Source organism: Sus scrofa, chromosome 6, assembly GCF_000003025.6.
Source record: "Sus scrofa isolate TJ Tabasco breed Duroc chromosome 6, Sscrofa11.1, whole genome shotgun sequence".
Lineage (NCBI taxonomy): Eukaryota > Metazoa > Chordata > Mammalia > Artiodactyla > Suidae > Sus > Sus scrofa.
In genome coordinates, this window is record NC_010448.4 from 109989916 (window position 1) to 110009422 (window position 19507).

General features: G+C 42.0%; 1 protein-coding gene across 1 annotated transcript in view; it reads right to left on the bottom strand.

Moving 5' to 3' along the window:
* ZNF521 (zinc finger protein 521) overlaps nt 1–19507 on the bottom strand; it is a 289311-nt gene that overhangs the window by 156306 nt on the left and 113498 nt on the right. Inside the window, 2 exon segments of the mRNA XM_021097750.1 lie at nt 8494–10064; nt 10067–11845. Of these exon segments, the coding sequence (XP_020953409.1) occupies nt 8494–10064; nt 10067–11405 (2910 nt within the window). The 5' untranslated portion in view covers nt 11406–11845.

Here is a 19507-nt window from a genome sequence, read left to right on the forward strand (position 1 = left end):
AGAAATATGCACTTTTAAAAGGCAAAAAATGTAAGAAAGTGAAAAAAATATATATATATATAGAAATAAGGGAACTGGCTACTTAGGTTTTTACAAAGCCCTTACAAGGTTCTCATATTCTGGCTGTTAATTTTCTAGAAATACAAAGTACACCTAATAGAAAATTGTGTCTATATTATATAGAGAGGAGAGCGATACAGTAATAAGAAATCCAGAATGTGCCTTTCAATTTTCTTTCATTACTCAAAATCATCTTGAAAAGATAGTCACTAATCTCCGCTTCAATACAATTTCAGCCACAATGTAAAACGCTCCTGCTAAATAGAATTCTACCACTACAGAGGGTGATTTCAAACTCTTTTACCTAGCACTCAGGGGACTCATATGGGCAATTCAAGATTCATGGTGGCATACAAAAACACCCTTATTTTTGAATTACGTATGTTCTAAAAGACACTGCATGCTCATGGAAAACATCAATGGTAAATGCCGAACTAAAAGAAGGTACAGAAAATCTAGTGGTGGTAGTGGCAGCAATTCAATACATGATGCAGGGACCAACACTAGGTGACCATGGGACTCAGGACAGTGGATGGGAGGCAGCTGCTTCCATGGCCTGCACCCCAATGCTGAGGCCAGGGGTCATTAACTCCCTGTTCCAGTGCATTGTAGATGCCAAGCAAATACTGAACACAACAACAATAAATCAGAAAGCAGATTAAACTTGGCACAGCAACTCAGTCTATTTCAAGGACATCTTGAATCTCACAAATCTATTTGGTCATATACATTTTCTACTTAATTTTAAGATATTGTTCATTTAGAGGAAACTTAACTCATTTATTTTTGCTCCCTTAACTTAGCAAAACCCTATCAGCAATCTGAAACACAAAAAATCTGACGTGTAAATTCCCACTGTGACTCAGAGGTAATGAACCCATGAGGATACAGGTTCAATCCCTGGTCTCACTCAATGAGTTAAGATCCGATGTTGCGTGAGCTATGGTATAGGTCACAGATGAGGCTCGGATCTGATGTGGCTGTGGCTGTGGTGTGGGGCTGTAGCTGCAGCTCCAATTTGACGCCTAAACTGGGAATTTGCATATGCTGAACCTGCAGCTTTAAAAAAAAAAAAATTGACATTTTCCTTTCAACCTCATATAGAAATTTTCATTACACAAAACAAAACAGAACTCTGGAGCTTAAGTAGGTTCTGAATGGTCAACATGTACATTTCAATTTTCAGTGTAAGAATTATAAAGAACAGTGACCTCAAGATACTTAAAATAGACTTTCATACTGAAGACAATCTTTAAATTGCTAGAAATTTCAAGCCTTTTAGCTAGTTTAATATTTTTTAGATCACACCTAATTTTAAAGCATCTCAGTACTCTGGAGTAAATTTATCCATGTCTGTGTGTAACAGTTACTGGAGACACTTGCATATACATTCAAAGATGGAGTATACACATCTTTGTCACTTTGAAGTCTTATACTGGCATTTATTTAATCAATATTTATTAAGCTCTTATGATAAGTTACTGGATGTTCAGAGGTGAGAAAGGAGAATAGGCAAATAACTAATTTAACAAAAACAAACTTAAAAGAAAATCCTCAGGAGGAGACCTACTTCAATACAACTTTGGGGGAAAGGCCACCTGACAGCTGAGAAAGGGCCAGTGGTGCAGCGAGGCTGGTTCAGAAGCGTTGGCCAGAGGATGAAAGAGCACATGTGTACACCACAAAGCAGGCCCCTACTCAGGAGGCGTGGGGGGTGGGGGGCAGGTGCAGTGGACCTGGACCAGGTGGGAGCAGCCAGGCTGGCCGGGATGGGCGTGGCCTCACAAACCGGTTGAGAGGTAGGAATTTTATTTGAATGAAATGGGAAGCCACTGAAGAATTTTATGTAGCATCATGGGATTGACATGTCTACAAGATTCAGCCCAAAGAAGGGATGAGAAGCAGGCAGAAGATGCAGGAGCGCACTCTATCAGGAGGCTACTACAATATCCAGAAGTGACTGCAGCCTCGTCCATGAGGACGTCTTGGGGGAAGGAAAGACGGGCATGGGATACTCACAGGAGATGGAGCCCACAGAACTTATGAACAGATCAGACGTGGGGACTGAGGGAAAGGGAAGGATCAGGAATGATCCCCAGATTTCTTGCTTGAGCAATGAGGTGCAGGGTCGGTCCCTTTACCTACAATGATGGAAGTTTGGGAAAAGAGAGACTTCAGGAGAGAGAATCAAGCGTTCAACAGGTACATGTTGCATTTCAGAGGGCTAAACGAGGCACAGATAGCTAAGTCAAGCTACAGGAATCCAGAGCTATGAGGCCATCTAGGCCAGAAACATCAATTTGGGAGTTCTTAGCAGAGAAAGAGTGGCAGCAACATGAATAGATGCCGATGGAGAGAATAGGCAAAGAAGAAAAAGAGGACCAAGGAAGAGCATGGAAGAATTCCTAGCCTTGTATCACAGGCACGGGACCAGAAACCTCCAAAGGCAGAAGTAGGAAGAAAACGAGGAGGGGGAGGCCATGAAGTCAGAGAGAAGTGCGGCAAGGAGAGAGGTGTCAGCTCTGCAGAGCGCTCCAGAGCCAAACCTGGAGACCACTAGCAACCTTGGCAGGACAATTACCACTTCCTTGGGAAGGCAGACCTTGATGTGGAGGAGGATAATCGCAGCAGACCCATACACTCTCACAATAGCTATGACAGAATTTCAATAACACTTAAACAGTATTTGAGTCCAAATGTGGTAAGAGGATGAATAACAATCCTACAGTTAACACATGTAGAAGAACAAGACACATTTCTTTAACACCTTCTAGGCTCCTATTCACTGTGTCAGGTGGTTCCTGCACGAAAAAAGCCAGGTGGCCAGCTGTCCTGCCTTACTGCCCTGTATGGGAAAAGGCTCTGGGAGAGCCACCAGCCAGACACAGCACCAAGGCACTTGATATTATGGGCCTGGCATTATCATGGGGGTTAGGAATATCCGCTAATTCTTGCTCCAAGGATTTCAGGGGAAGAAAAGAGAAATGTACACAGATAACTATAAAGTCCTGTAACAATTTTTATATAAGATTCATAATATATTGTACAGACAGGGCATTCAAGGGGAGGGGAGATCTTTGTGGTGGCAAGCAGGGGTCAGAGGAGGCCTTTAGGAATGGATGTGTGTACATGTATAAGGGAAACACTTTGTTGTCCAGCAGAAATGATTCCAACATTGTAAATCAACTATACTTGAAAAAAAACCTTTAAAAAATGAAAAAAAAAGAGGAGGCCTCTAGAGATCTCCAATGACAGTGAAAGATGGAGGGCCTCATGGAAGATGGAGGGCCACCAGGAGGAGAGCGATTATTTGGGCAGAGGGAATATGACAGCCTTAGCAAGATACAGTCACAGCAGGCTGAGTGCGAGTTAAATAAAGCAATTCCAACTAGAGAGTAAGGTGAAAGGTATGGAAAGAAGGAGACTTTGTAGCAGAGGCCAGAACCCAGAGAGTCTTATATTTCACAACAAAAGGATTCTTATATCTTCCTGCGAGGAGGGAGGTGCACAACACTTTGTTTCAAATAGGGAGGAGCGTGTTGGTCAGGCTTGCATTTTAGGTAAGACCATTCTGACAGCTGCGTGGAAAGGGTTTGAGAGTATTAACATGCTCAACTCAGAGGGAACAGTTAGGAGGCTGCTTCAGTAGTTTAGTGGAAGATGATCAGAGACTGTACTTAAAATGTGGGAAGAGGATGGAGAAGAGGAGATTGATTCAGAAAAACATATGAGTTGAAATCAAGGTGCTCTGATGGCGAACTGGATGTGGAGAAAAAGACAAGACTAAGAAGATCAGTGGATCCACAACTGAAATAGAATATATATATATATATATACATAAAGCATGTTTGGAGAAAGGATGATGAGTTCTATTTTGGCTCCGCTGAGTTTGAAGGTTGCAGGAACACTGAGTGCATATGTCTAGCCCACAGCTGTGTGTGTGAGATTTCAGAGGAGAGGCTTAAGTCAAAGACACCTTTTTTTTTTTTTTTTTTTTAAATCTGCTTCATCGAGGTGTAACTCATGCATAAAAAGTCACTAATCTAGTGAGTATTATTAATAAATGAGACAGTCACATCACTACCAGCACAATCAAGATACAAACGATTGCCATCAGGCCCCAAAAGTTCCCTCCTGGTTGAAACCATGGAAGTGGAGGAGGCCACGTGAAGAGGGTTTGCAGAGTGAGCTTTACAATGTAGAAGAGCAGAGGAAGGAAAAGGCTAAGGAACATTCAAAGAGGCACAAAGGGAAACAGGAAGGAAGACAGAGGTGCAATTAGGAGGAGATGGCCAATCATGAGAAGCAGAGATGCAGGTAAACTAGGATTCAAGTTCCCTTTTACAAAAAGCATCACGTGAGTCCATTAGGTAAGCAGAGACCTTAGAGGAGTCAGCTGTGGTGCAGCTGACAGAAGCTGAAACTCCTGGCGAGTGGAGGAAGTGAATCATAAGAAAAAATGAGATGGTAACAGCAAGATGAATTTAGGAAAAGGACAAGGATGAGACCACAGCATGAGGAAAAGCGCCAGTGGAATTATGAAGAGAGAATTGTAAACTTGGAGTCGGGAGACCAGGATTCTAGGAGCCTCTTGTCTACTTCGTACCAGCTGTGTGACCTTAGATCCCAATTTATCTGGGTCTGTTCCGTTGTCTGTAAAAGAGGGAAGTTTAATCAGACGATCTCCATTGTCCCTCCTGGCTTTGATTCTGTGGCGCTATACATGCATCTAGAAACAGGGAGATAATTGGTAACCCTTCAAGAGCAATTTCAATGGAATAGTGAGGGGGAATATAAATTGAAACGTGAGTACATAATCCCTCAGAGAAACCTGGCCATAGGGGATCCTGAGGACATGGAGGCAGATGGACACATGCTTCCAGTATCATCAGGAGACAACATTTTGGGTCCAGATGGAGCAGCACCTGACCAGAGAGTCAGGCCAGGGTCAACGAACTCCAGAAGAAGAACTAACATTTATTCAACACATAGTAAATGGCAGTACGTCCGGTGCTTGGTGTGTGGAAAAAGCTACATGGACAGTGTTTTCTTCCTGTCTCAAATTCTCACCACCATTTATGGAATCATTGTAGGTACAAATTTGTATCACAGTCAACCTTCGAGGAGCAAAGGAGAACAAAGAGGTTCCCCCAAATATTTTATTCAAAACAGTCTTCATAGAAAATTTAGATGAATAATCCTAGGATTTGGGCAATTAAAAAAAAATTTTTTCCTCAAATTCCAAAACCATCGTATGGAAGAAATGGGAGTTCAAATCCAGATGTTCTGTCTCCAATTCTAAATTTCTCCATCACATGACAGCTACCTAATATTATCTTTCTTTGATTGTCACAGGCTTTGTCTTTCATGCATTTCTTGTATTATACGGGTTTATATAGTACTTATTCTTGCCTAGATTATATCTAAATCCCTCTTAAATAGATATTCTAGTCTCGACCAAATTACATTCTTTTTAGTCTTTGAAGGATGCATTCCAGCATCTATCAATACCCTTATGTGACTATAAATTATATCCAGAAAAATCTAATTTGGTTCTTGACAACATCTTGTGTACCCAGGTTTTATTATCTCCTGAGGTCTTTTCTCATCTGAAGCCTTAATCCTCAAAAAGAAGAAGAGATGAAAATACTAACTACAAGGCTAGGTCCTTCAACTCCTACCTAGGACATCTAAGTCAATGGACAAACGCAACATCCTTCTTTTTGCAATAAAATTTAGTCTCACACAGCACAGCATTAACTGTCTTTTGGCAATGACCTTTATATAATAACTTCTATAATAACTTTGTTTTTACTTCCATTGGTGAAAAATTTATACAATATTCACAATGAGACGTCACAGAAGCTTAACCTGGCTAACAAAGAATGGGAACAAAGGAACATTTATTATATTTTTTCTTCCCAATGCATTATTTTTAGGCTCCATTTTATAAAATTTTACCTACGTTTAGATAATTTTCCATGTCAGGTCCAAATAACATGGTCTACTTCACATCTTTAACTGTAGAGAGTATAAGAAAGGAAGAGGGCGCACAAAATTTTATGACAAATAGCATAATTAAAAAACAGTAACAATGATGAAAATGTTGAGTAGATTAGTGAACTTTCTGGGCACAAAGGAAAAATGTACAACCAAAACTTAATTTCTGGTCAATTAAGGGAACAGTTGCAAGTTATTATTAATGAGATTTAATAAGGACGTACTCTTTTGCATAGAGTCATTTTTAACCCTCAGTAGCTAGGTGCTTAAAAAACACTATTGTAAAGAATTAAAGTTAAAAAGTACTTTAAACTATTTTATATATCATTCTTTGTAAGTGAAGGATATAGTTAAGCTTCATAATTATTATTAAGATTTTAGACATAACTGGAGACTTTTTTAGGTATAAAAGGATAAATCTTCCCAGTCAAACCTGACCAAATTAACAGGTAAAGACTATTCATATGTCCTTCATTTTTAAAACATTTCACCTCAAATGGTATTATACTAGAGAGCAATTTAGAAACATCAGAAAACATAACCATGAACAAATAAAAGAAATGCGCATATGCCTTTCCATAAATAATCTACTAAAAAACAAGAACTTAATTTTGCTTGATTTTAAATGTACACATACCACCATAATCACTCACATACATGCACACTCATTTTTAACCACTTTTATACACTATTTGAATTAAACCTGAATACAAAATTTCCTCTCCATGTGTTAAACCTAACAAAAGAAAAGAGAGGAACACTTTTTTGCATAAAAGTTTTTTTTTTTTTTTAAAGAATTCTTGTTCAGAGGCATTTAAAAATAAAACATTCTGGGGATAATTGGGGAAATCTGAGTATGGACTTAGAGATGATAGTATGGATTTATTTAATTGCTTTTGCTGATTTAAATAAGTGCCTGAGCTAATGATACTGTGGTTAACTAGGAAAATGCCCTTATTCTTAGAAGAATGATATCTACAACTTACTTTCACGTAGCTCAGGTTAATTAAAAAAAGGGGGGAGGGGTTGCAAAGAGAGAGAAAAATGTAACAAAATGCTCATATCTGATAAATCCGTGACATGGATACACGAACACACACACATGTTCACTGTTATTCCTTTAACTTTTCTACAGGCTTCAACATTTTTGAAATAAAAAGCTGGGAAAAAATAATTTGTTTCATATGATTAAAACTGGCAATATTTGTTTCAAAAGAAATGGTTTGATCCAACACATGAGTCATGAACCATTATCAAAATGATGTTCTTCCAGCTGTCCTCATCAGTTTGAAAAGACTTCATTTATTTAGAGGAGAGAAAGGTGCAGATTTACTTGAGGAGGAGAAAAGGGAAAGCAGCTTCAAAGTTTGGGAGCTTGCCTGTCACACAGATGCCGCAATTTCGGGAGGCTGGGTTCTGTGTCTGCTTAGCTCCCCTCTACAGCTGATTGATGGCTATCTGCAGGGAGATGCAGGGGGCCCAGGGAGGGTGTGAGTGCAGAGACAAGATAAGGAAAACGTGGTGACCCCAGACTGAAGGGAGATGGATCTCCCTGGGGTTTTCATTTGGATGTATTTCCCGATAGGGGCAGGTAAAGAGCTATTAGAAACCAGGTGATAAAGCATAAAGAAATTATAATAAACTGAGCCTTCCTCTGCTTAGCTTTAAGCAACGATGACTTACAAAACTATTTCACTGTAAATGGACTTGCTTTTCAGACTCGCTGTGGGGGAAAAAAAAAACAAAAACAAAAAACACGAAATAACTCATCGACTGAGGGAAAAAAATGTTCATTTTGAAGCCCAAACCCAGAGTGAAGACTTGGGGAGAGTGTGTTTAAAATGAATGCGGAGTATGTGGCACTTAATAAATGTAGGGGCTTTTTAAAAGCTCTGTTGTGAATACTTCCCCCACCACCCGGAAGACAAAGACAAACAGTGAGTGTTGGTAACAAGGTGCTAAAATGCCACCCCTACCCAATTTGTTACCCACAAATATATATATATATATATATATATATATTCTTTTTAAGTTACTCTAAGCCAGCGTGTTGGCTCACTGCATCTTACTTTTCTGTCATTATCTCTCTGCCATACACACAAGTCATAGCTGGGGATTTCAACTCACAGTGAAGCTACGCTGAGATTCCAGATCTCAGGTGGTGTTGGCATGAGCGCTGGTCTCTTCAGTCATAGAGAAGACAATATCCCAGGGAGTCTGGAATTAGTCCTATTCTGCACCATTCAAGCCAAAATGCTGCTTATCGAGAAGCAAGCAATTGCTAGCTAATGGCTAAGGGGGAGAAACACCACTGCATTTCGATCTAAGCATCTCTTGGCACGCGATAAGAAATAAAGCTGAGGAAAGCATAAATGTAAAGCAGAGACGGATGTCTGAGGAGGTTAAATAGCAAACATGAAAAAGGCAAGTTACCTCATCCGACTGGGAGGGACTGATTCTGGGCATGGGCGACACCTGCGGCGTTTTCAACTGCGTGCTGTTGCCATCAGGCACCAGCTCTCGGTGGACCGTTTGAATGTGGTTCTGAAGTTCACTTTCGGACTCAAACTTAACGTTGCAGCTGGAGCAGCGCGTCTTCAGCGCCCCGGCCTTGCCCTTGCCCTCCAGGGCACTCAGGTTCTCGCTCGGGCCCAGGCCCTGTCTGTTCGTGCCGGCGGGCACATTGATGCCCGGGCTGGCGCTCTTACTGAGGTTCACGCAGCCGGCGCACAGACCGTAAGGCAGGCCGTTGATGTCAAGTTTCACCAGATCTTGCTTGGACCTGAATTCCTTGAGGCAAGACGCGCACTTGTACAGTTTGGGGACGTGCTGGCCGCGCCCCGTGGTCTGGACCGCAGACCCGTTGCCCGTCTTTTGCATGTGGAACGTCCCGTGGATTTTGAGTTCCAGGGTGGAGGTCACGGTCTGCATGCAGACCACGCAGCGAAAGCCCGTCAGAGAATTCCTCAAGTCGGGGTGCATTTGGCAGTGCTCTAGAAACTCCTCTTCGCTCTGGAGCGGCATCTTGCAGATCCGGCAGTTGCCGGTATCCAGGCTCTTGCTGTGCGTGACCTTGTGTTCGGTCAGAGTCAAAAGGGAGGGGAAGCGCTCTCCACAGATGGGGCACATGTAGTGTTTGACCGGGCCCAGGTGGGTCTGCATGTGTTCCCGCAGGCCGTTTTCAGAGAAGAAGGTTCGAGAGCACACGTTGCACTTGTAATTCCCTTTGATGAGCTCGGCTTTCTTCTTCACGATGGCGCTCTCCCCGGGCCGGATGTTGTGGTCCCGGAGCTGGTGGTTCTGCAGCAGGGTTTCCATGGTGTAGGCCGCCCCGCAGATGTCGCAGCCGTACATGGGCTCTGAGGTGTCCACGTCCTCTTCGCTCCCGTCGTGGCTGTTGTGCGACTCCTGGCTGTTAGTCAGCAGCGTCTGCAGCTCCACCTCCTCCTTCTGTACCTGCTCCGAGGCCCCGTTGGCGCCACAGTTGGGCGTCTTGGTTTCAAACACGCAGTGCTTCTCGCGCAGGTGCTTCTCCAGCAGGATGATGGCGTGGAAGGCTTTGCTACAGAACTTGCAGTTGTACTTCTTGCTGTGGGTGGTGATGTGGCACTGCAGCTCCACCTCGGTGCCGAAGGACTCACCGCAGAAGATGCACTTGTGCACCTTGCCCTGGTTCTCCAGGTGGTTGTGCTTCACATGGAGCTGCAGGTCCGTCTCATTACGGAAGTCCCAGTTGCAGGATGTGCAGCGGTAGACTTTCTTCTCGTTACTGTGCTTCACCGCCAAGTGGAGCTGGATGGAGACTTTGGAGTCGAACACTTCTTGGCAGAGGGTGCAGCGAAAGAAGACAAAGGTGTGCATGTCCAGCAGGTGTTTCTGAAGGTCATCCACCGATGTGAACTGCTTGTCACAACTCTCACAGATATAGTAGGTGGAAGTAATCATAAAATGGATGGTGACGTGCTTCAGCAGGGACTCCTGGTTGGGGAACTCCTTGTTACACTGGGACAGGTAAGTTTGGGCAGCACAGTGTCCAGATGAGTTTTCAGGTGAGTCTGAAAGCTGTCTAGGGAAGTGTACTTAGCACCACACTGATTGCAGATGTACTCTCCCGCTGGCCGTGCAGACGCGCCCCCCACTGCCTGCATCATCTTAAGAGATGTCTGTTCTATGGCCACGGGAGAGAGGGGGCTCAAGGCCCTGGATTTCTTCCCGTTGTGAATATAATTCAGGGCCAAGGGAATGTTTTTGTGATTCTCTTTGATGTGCTTGTTGAGTTTAAGAACGCTGTTGAATATGGGTGAATTCGTACAATAGGAACAAGAATAGACTTCTACTACTGGTTCTTTTGGAGTCCCGAGCACTGGAGACCCAAATCGGGAGCCACTGAGGTCACAATGGACCTGCCTTATATGCTCTTCGAGGGAAGAGTCAGTGAGAAACCCCATGTAGCAATGGGGACAGAAGAAAGCATTGCTATCCTTAGCCGCCGGGTTCGCAAAGCCGTGAGAACATCGGATATGTTCCTGAAGGGTGTTGAGGTCGTTGACAACTTCGGAGCAGAAGTTGCACTGGTAGACTATGGCAGGCATGGCCGAAACAATCAGACCTGGGTCCTGAGCTTCGTGCACTTGCTTAAGATGTTCGTTGAGGTTATAGAGGGAGGGCAGTACCTCCAAGCAATACTGACAAATGTGGGCTTGCTCTGGCTTATCTAAATGCATAGTTTTCAGGTGAATCTGCAGAACTGCCAGACTCGAAAATAACTGCTTGTTGCAGTAAATACAGCTGTAGGTCACTTTTGCCTGTTTACTCGAGGGGACGGCCATGTCCGGGGTTTGCTGAGCAGCCCGCTTCCTCCCTCGGCTCTTGGGGATTGGCGGGGCGGCTTCCACCATGGTTGAGCTGTCCACTGAGAGGTTGGAGTCTGGAGTCGTGCTGGACACAGAGGTGTAGCCCACCGTGACCAGGGACGGGCTATTGCTGTGGTTGCACGACTCCGGCTGCTGGTGACTATCCATGTGGCTGTACAGTTCCTCGACGGTGTGGAAGCTCTCGGAGCAGATGCTGCAAGAGTTCTTCTTCTCCCCGCCGTGCATCTGCTCCATATGGTTCATCAGGGAGGTCTCCTCTACAAAGAGCTCGTGGCAGTAGACACACTGGAGGGCTGCTCGGTCCTCGTTGGGGGAGCATTCAGGGTGGCACTCGGCAATGTGCTTCTGGAGGTCTTCTGGGAAGTCAAAGCCTTCCTCGCACTGACTGCACTTCTGAGTGTCCTTCATCTTCCAGTCCTCCATCCTGGACCCTGGCTGGGAGCCGTCCTTGTTCCTCTCGTGAACCTGCATGTGTCCGTGTAGGGAGCTAGAGGACAGGAACCCTCGGCGACAAATGGCACATTTATATGGCTTGTTGGACGTGTGAGTCTTTAAGTGGATCTTCAGGTGATCACTTCTGGAGAAGGCAGCGTCGCATTCGCTGCAGTGGTACTTCTTGTCCCCGGTGTGGAGTTTGATATGGCGATCTCGGCTCCGCTTGTGTTTGAACAGCCTGCTGCAGTAGGTGCATTTGAAAGGCAGTTTGTCACTGTGACTCTGCTCATGGTGCTTTAGGTAGCTGAGACGGCTGAACGACTTGTCGCAGAACTGGCACGGATAGGGGAGTCCAGGGCCACCTTCTTCCTCCCCAAAATCACAACCCTCTCCATGGCTGGGGGAAGTCTGGTCCTTGCTCGAAGGTGAGGAGGCTGGCCATGAGCAGGTGGGGTCATCTTCCACATCCACTCCATCTGCAACAAGAAGCATCGGAACATTTCATTCTCCAGGTGGAAAGTTCACGAACTGGTTTACCGTACCTTCGCAACAAGTTCACAGAGTGGGAGGGACCGACTAGGACCTTTTAGAGAAAAAAAACAAGGAGAGAATAGTTGAGTGGAACACTTTTGAATCTGAGCCCCAAGCTTTTATTCTACATTGACTTTTCATTGGATTGTAAAAGACAAAAAGATATTAAATAGTTCTATGTTTAAATTACCCTTTTATTACTTTTTTATCATTCTTCCTTAGAAGCGAGGTATATATTACACATTGACAATTTTATTAAAATGCAGATTTTAATATATTTAATGTTTCTTTTGTATTCATTCAAAAATGATTTGCATATTATGTGAGCATCTGAAGAACCAAATGAAAAGAGGAAATATTACAGGAATGATTGAAAATTAATGCAGTCAACCCAGATGTCTAATATTTAATAAAAAATTCCCCCTGCATTTTTCTTGTTTTTATATAAAAAGGCAATTCTGAAGGCCAAAATCTTTTATGGTGTTCTTATTGATACAGACCTTATTGCATTCAGCAAAAAAATATTAAAAAGTAAGCACATGAAAGAAGACAGAAAACACAATAATAATTATGTCTTGTGTAATAAAAGACAAGCAGGATTTCTGCAATAACTGAAAGATTCGAATAGCATAGGCCAGAAAATGGATTATTAGATGTTAGGAGGGTACTGCTAGATATTACATGTAGCTAGGATCAGCCAGGATCAAGAAAAAATGAGAGTTTCACAAGGGCCAGATTGTAATAGCGTATTTTGTTTGGAAAGTTCAAGAGGTGGCCCACCATTTCTTCCTTTTGCAAAAGCTTCAGCAGCATGAACTTCCTTAGCCAAACAGGACCTGCACTTTGAGGTGAGCGGAGACAAAGCAACTGGTGAAAAACTGGAAACAGGAAAAGTGATAAATGATTATGGTAAATGCTGAAAGATTTATGAGTAACAAAGAGAAGACAAACAAGCCTGAAAGCCAGATATAACCTTAGCGAGTTATGCATAAAGTAACTCTACCTTATATTAGATGTGTGTGTTTTTTTTTTTTTAACCATATTCAAGCAAGTGTAAGCTCTTACTTCTGCCACTTTGCTAACATCAAAGTGGAAAATGAGACCTTCTCAAATAGATTGTGAGACCTCTTTTTGGCTTTTCAAAACAAACTACCATTCAAGATCAGAAGACATTGTAAAAGCTTCCCACTCTCCAAAGGAGCAAGATTTTTCCAGCGCAAACAAGTAAAGACCATGGAGTGGAGCTGGTGGAGACAGTGATTCGATTGGAATAATAAGTTCAACTGGACTGTTATTGGAGTATTCTAATAATATTCAATCAGAATATGATCCGGTACATTTTTAAGTTCTTCAAAGCTGAAGTTCAGTAGCAAGCTATATTATTAACATAAAAGTAGAAACTGGCGAGCATTATGTAAACAAATTCCACGTCTGCTTTCTTTAAGGTAACAAGATTTTACTAGATTATCAACCTCCTGCTTATCCACAGGAAACAGATGAGGATCATTCCTTTCCTGCATCTAGAAACTGATGACAACACCATCTCACTATCAATGCCAGATGGCAACCATCTAACTCTGAGAAAACAACCAAACACCATTCCTGGATCCCTGCCCACTGCAACAAAGCTTTGCAATACAAGTTGAAAAACCGCATGATTTTGCATCCTCCTTTACGTGAGTCTATAACCCAACATGTTTCCAGCAGAAAAAAGGATCTGATAAGTGTGGGTGTGATTTCAATGTAAAGGTGAATACATATAAAGAATATACATAAACTCATCACTCAACACAGAAACGATTTTGAAAAACTAAAAACAAAAATTGCAATGATGATCTAGCTTTTCACTTAAAAAAAGAAAAAAGTAAGCCACTTAAAGCTGGCAGCCCTGAAACAAACCAAAGTTTTTAAATAGTTCTCCTAAGTAGACCATTTACTATTTATTAAATTTGCTCAGGATTCTAAAAAAAAAATACCACTTTTCACACATTTATTGTTTAGGCTTACATCCTGTTGTTTCACTTAAAAAATATTTTCAAACACATCATCTCGTTTGTACAATGAAGAATTAGTTGGAGAAAACAGTGAATCAGAATTTGTCATGCATCTACACTGAAAGAATGGAACTATTGAGCCTGAAAATGTAGCAAGTGAATTTATTATTAAATTGCAGATTGTGTCCAGGCATGATATATTATTATACAAATGCGCCAAGAATTATAGAGCAATAGACCATTAAAAATAGTGTGCAAACCCTGATACCATGCTTAAATCAGGTGCTTGTCTGTGGGCCATGCCTGACTATACCTATTACATAACTGTTCTTCTAAGCTTGTAAATTCCTACGACACTGTCAAGGGAGCTGAGGGTTAGGATCAAGTTTGTACTTGAACCAAGATTCAAGGGAGCTAGCAAACTCTTCCTCTCTCTCTCCTGTCTCTATTACTTGATCTTGGGGAAAAGAAACCATAATGATCACAGATGATGTGCCTTTGTAATACACAGAAATCACCTACCTCATTTATATGGCTTAGGCTGGTTTACTGAGCACAAGTGAAAGGTTTGGGCAGGGAATGCTACTTTTAGAAAAATAAGCACAGAGTTCCCATCATAGCTCAGCAGTTAATGAACCCGACTAGCATCCATGAGGACACAGATTCGATCCCTGGCCTCGCTCAGTGGCTCAGTGAGTTAAGAATCCGGCGTTGCCGTGAGCTGTGGTGTATGTAGGTCATAGACACAGCTCAGATCCCGTGTTGCTGTGGCTGTGGTGTAGCTGGTAGCTACAGCTCTAATTGGACCCCTAGCCTGGGACCCTCCATATGTTGCCGGTGCAGCTCCTAAAAAGACAAAAGAAAAAAAAAAAAGAAAAACAAGCAAAGGTTTCATAATAGGCTGGTTTCTTTTACAAAAATCTACATTGTATAGTGTTCACCCCTAGTATATAGATGAACCTATCTTCCTGAGATGCACAGGGAACTCACTGACAAAATTCCCAGGGGTGTTGGACCACGCTTTAAGGGGATCAGAATCGCCCAAGACTTCCGTGGGTGGTGGTGGTGTTGCCAGAATCCTTTGAGATTTGCCTAAGTCTTTAGAAGGTACCCATCCCCATTACCTTAAGTTTTTTGGCAGTCACAGCACACACTGTGCTTAACTGGGTAATGCAGACTTCCACGATTTCGAGTTCTTTTTCTCATATGGAAGAAACCATGGAGGAGTCTTTCAGCTCCCCTTACTGAGTCAACTTGAACTTTTTTTCCCTTCAGCACTCACTAAGTGCTACTTACAGGAATGTCTTTCTGTGTTATGGCAAGTTTTCCGCATTTCACTGTGAAGTACTTAACATGGCCATGTTAAATTTTAATTTTTGGAATCAGTCACTTCACACTAGCTGACTCTGTCTCGAAGAGCTATAGCTCTTACAACAGGAAGGAAAACAAAACAAAACAACTTTGCTGGAAACCAGCTCTGTGGCCTAAAAGTCTATTTAAAGATGCAAATGTGTGTGCATAGTTAGTGCAGATGTTTTTCTACAGCAACTGTACTTGCCGAGTTTCACCATTTCCATAAAGCACATTAAAACAAGTGTGTGAACACTCGGAGATGAAAGTCTCCAACACTCCTGAGACTTTCAGTGGAAAGGAGAGCCGCCTGACTTTTCTCCAAGCAGACAGGAATGCCCATGATTCAGCAGCCTGAGTAAATAAAAGAGGTCCTTATTTCCTAATTTTGCTGGCTGGCCACACTGCAGCAGCCTCTGTGCTCCTGCCAAAGGGGATGCAGATCTGGAACTACACCCAGCCACTGAAGGCCTGCCTTTGTTAGCCAGCCAGGCTTTCCCGACCATCTTCTGGCAACAAAACTGCCATATCCTGCAAGGAAGACCTCCATCTCAGGCTTGATGGTTCTCTAGTCTGCCTGAAAGGACGAAACAACAGATTTTGCTGGGTCTGCGTCGGAGGAGGACAGCTGGAAACTCAGTTAGCAGCGGAGCAACACCTGTTCGCTCAGATTTATGGGGGAAAGTGCTCACTAACAGAAAAGTGAAGTCATCCTAGAAGGAGATACTGCACAGAGAGAAAAAGACACCAGAGCACAAATACCTCTGTGACCTGAGCCACGGCCCCTTGTGTGCCAACCTTAGAGCTTGAAGGGGAGGGCAAAGGTTGGCTCTGATTGCATCCTGGCTGTTGGGGGATGGACAGACCAACAGTCCCCGGACAGGGTTGCTGGGTGGCCAAATGGGGGGCTGATAATGTCCCTTTACAGCCCGTCATTGCGGGAGAAAAATGCTGAGGTCCTGGTCATTCTTTGGCTTTTCGAGTCCAACTGAAATAGCCGATAGAAAAATAAGATCAAAAGAGGAAGAAGAGAAGATGTGCAGGAAGGTTTGGGGTGATGCCAAAGCTTTTTTGGCACCACGTAAGCATGTCTTAGTCTTAGGGTAAGGTATGCGCTTCCGGAGGGCAGGGACCAAGCCTTTTAGAATGTTGACTCCAACAATATGGGCAATTCTGGGATTACTAAGGAGAAAGAAAGAAAGTAAATCGACTCACTGCAGATGTTAAAGAAGCGATCGGAATCTCTGAAGTGAAGGAAACTCCCAATACGTTTAGGTCTTCGTAGGGCTGGGCACACAAGAAGGTGGCTCACTGACGTCCTTCTGCTACCTGAGTTCATTCACTGTAAGGGCAGGGTACTCCCTAAACTGCCCTTCTGGGACTCAGTATCATGTGTATGCAAGGGCCACACAGAAGGATTTCCTTCATAGGGCCAGGATTTACATGGCTGGTTGCCTTTCAAGGGAGGAAAAGAAGCATGAATACTGACAACTCTGGTACCTGCGTTTTCAGAGGGCAATGACTCAGAATGAGAACTAAAAGTCAAGAGTCTGGAGTTTTATTTCTAGCTTCATAGCTGACTTAGAGAGTGACCTGGCCAAGTCATTTAATCTGCCCCTACCTAGGTATTTCACCTGCAATATGAAGATAATAATTCTTGCTACTTACCCTCTGGGGTGTTACAAAGATTAGTGGATGTTTCTAGGGCACCTATCAGCACTGGAAGAAAAGCTGCATATGTAAACAAAGAGATTCATATCTGTCGCATGTATTTACATTTCCACATGTAAGCGTCTGTGTACAGTATAAACATATTTTAACATTTTTTTTCCTTTAATGAAACCACTGGAATATCAGCTTTAAGGATTGGCCCAATGGAAATCTACAGTGCCTTAAGCATTCACAGCCATCAAGAAAATATAAATAGTTGGTGATATCTAAAAATTAATGGACCATAAATCTAAGCTATGTTCCAAGTATTAAATTATCATACATAAGATATAATCATGGGTCTTTACAGACAGATAACCTTGGAACAGGTATTTGGCTATGTAATTCTGAAGCAAAGCATGGGATTTTGAAATTACCTTTCTTACCCTTAAAACCTAGCAAAACAATCACTGCGTTATTTAACATCAGAATAAGTTCATTTAGTAGATGATTTTTTTAGGTGGAGGACAATAGGTGAAAGCATGAGACCAAAGCAAATTTCCACGTTATTTCCTCTATTGGCTGAAAATGATTCTTTCTTTCTGCCACCATGCTACAGGAGCAGTTCTAAACTTTCATGTGAAGTAGTGTTCATAGTCCTTTCTTCATTCATAAATTTTAAGGCACCTTAAGACAGTTAAACCAAGAATCTTGAAGGAAATATACAGGTGAGCACAAAAGCTGAGACGAAACAGGCGCTCGAAATAGAGAACAGTACTTTGAAATGTATGTTTAATAGCCACAGGTAACAAGGAGATTTGCTATGTTAACCCGGAGCCATCACAGTAACAACTTTATATCATCATATTTAAAATCATCTAACCAAATTGCCACCAATACATTTTTAAAGCAATGATTTAAATTGCTGAAGGATATGGTCATCCTAAATAAACCATTATGAGTTATTACACAATTGTTTCCTTTCATTCTCAATAGAAATGTCAACAGTTTTAGAAAAGGTGCAAAACTTTAATAACGTAACAATCGTTCCTTTTTTTCTCTTTAATCAACAGCCCCGCACTAAATTCACCCCTTTGTCACATAACTTATTTAAGTACTTGAAAATGAATACGCTTTACTGGGTGTTCAAAAGAGAAAAATGAATTTAAAATTATTTATAATTCACAGATGCATTTAAATTCTGTAATATTACAAATTGTTCTGGAAGGACCAATTAAATGCATTAACAGTTAGGTTTATGAGGGGGAAAAAAAGGGTGGTCACTCATTAATGATAGCAGCTGTGGGGAGCAGGAATTGGCGGAGCACATTTTTTAAACAGTCATGATGAATTCCAGATATCAGAGCTCAGGGGTTATTTTTCCCTTTCAATACTCTCTAATAAAAAAGAGGCTCACTTTCCCCAACAATCCTTTAATGCTTCGGATGAGCCAACATAAGAGATAAGACGTTGTTATCACCCCCGTGCTGCCCTTCTTAGGTAATCCTAGTCTTTATATCCAAGCTGTCTCTTTCACCAGACACATTTCTATTACATGTGCAGGGAAGAGTACAAATGTTTTGCTTGCTGTTGCTTAAAGTTCATTTGAACAGACGGAGCTCAATGAATTCCATCTTCCGCCGCCAAATTAAACAGAAAACAGTGCATTCTTAAGCAGTTCACACTTAACTCCACCTCTCAAATCAGAGGAAAAAGCTGACGTGAAACCCGTTAAAGAACAGTCATCATCTCACTCACGGAAACCGAGACGTTTTTCTGAAGCCAGACTGAAGGGAAAGCGGTTTCCAATTACGTCGGGGGGGGGCGGGGGGAAACAGCGTTGCTGTTTCCATCCTCTGGCTCACTTAAAAATATATATAACTAATGATAAACACCGACCTCTTGGCATTCAATAATTGGCAATCGTGTGCTACACATCTGTTTACAGGGCTGTGACTGTGAGCGTTCTACATCATTTAAGGTATTTATCTTTCCTTCAATAACAGCAGCCATCATCACGACGCATTTCCCAAGTCTGTTTTCTTTTTATCTCAACTATTTTGAGTTGGAAGGCGTGTTTTCATTACTTTGGAGTCCTGCATTTATGTATGACCTCATATCACAAAGAATTTGAAGCACTTCTTCATTGCTTAATTCCTTTATTCATTTATTTAGCCAGCATTTATTAAGCACCTACTATGTGCTTAAGCATGATAACCAGCTTATGAACTCTAGAAATTACAATTTTTCTTAGTCTTAGCTTCCTTGTCAATGATATTCCTCAGTTAATATTATAAGAATCAAACATGACATTGCATGAAAGAGCTTTCTGATCTGCTACAATATAAAATGTACTAAATTATTACTACTCTCAAAGTCAAGGTTACCTTTAGATAACCCAGAGTGTAAAAACATTACAAAGAAATAAAAGTTATAATTTAGCTGTTGCTCTTTTCCTATTGATATACTAATAATTTTAAAGGACCTAAGGGGCATTTTTGTTTAAAAATAAAAAATTAACAAAAATACCAAAAAAAATCTTCTAAATGCTAATAAGAGTTACCTCCAAAATCAATGTGCAGTAAATAGCTCATTCTTTAACAGCCGTACACC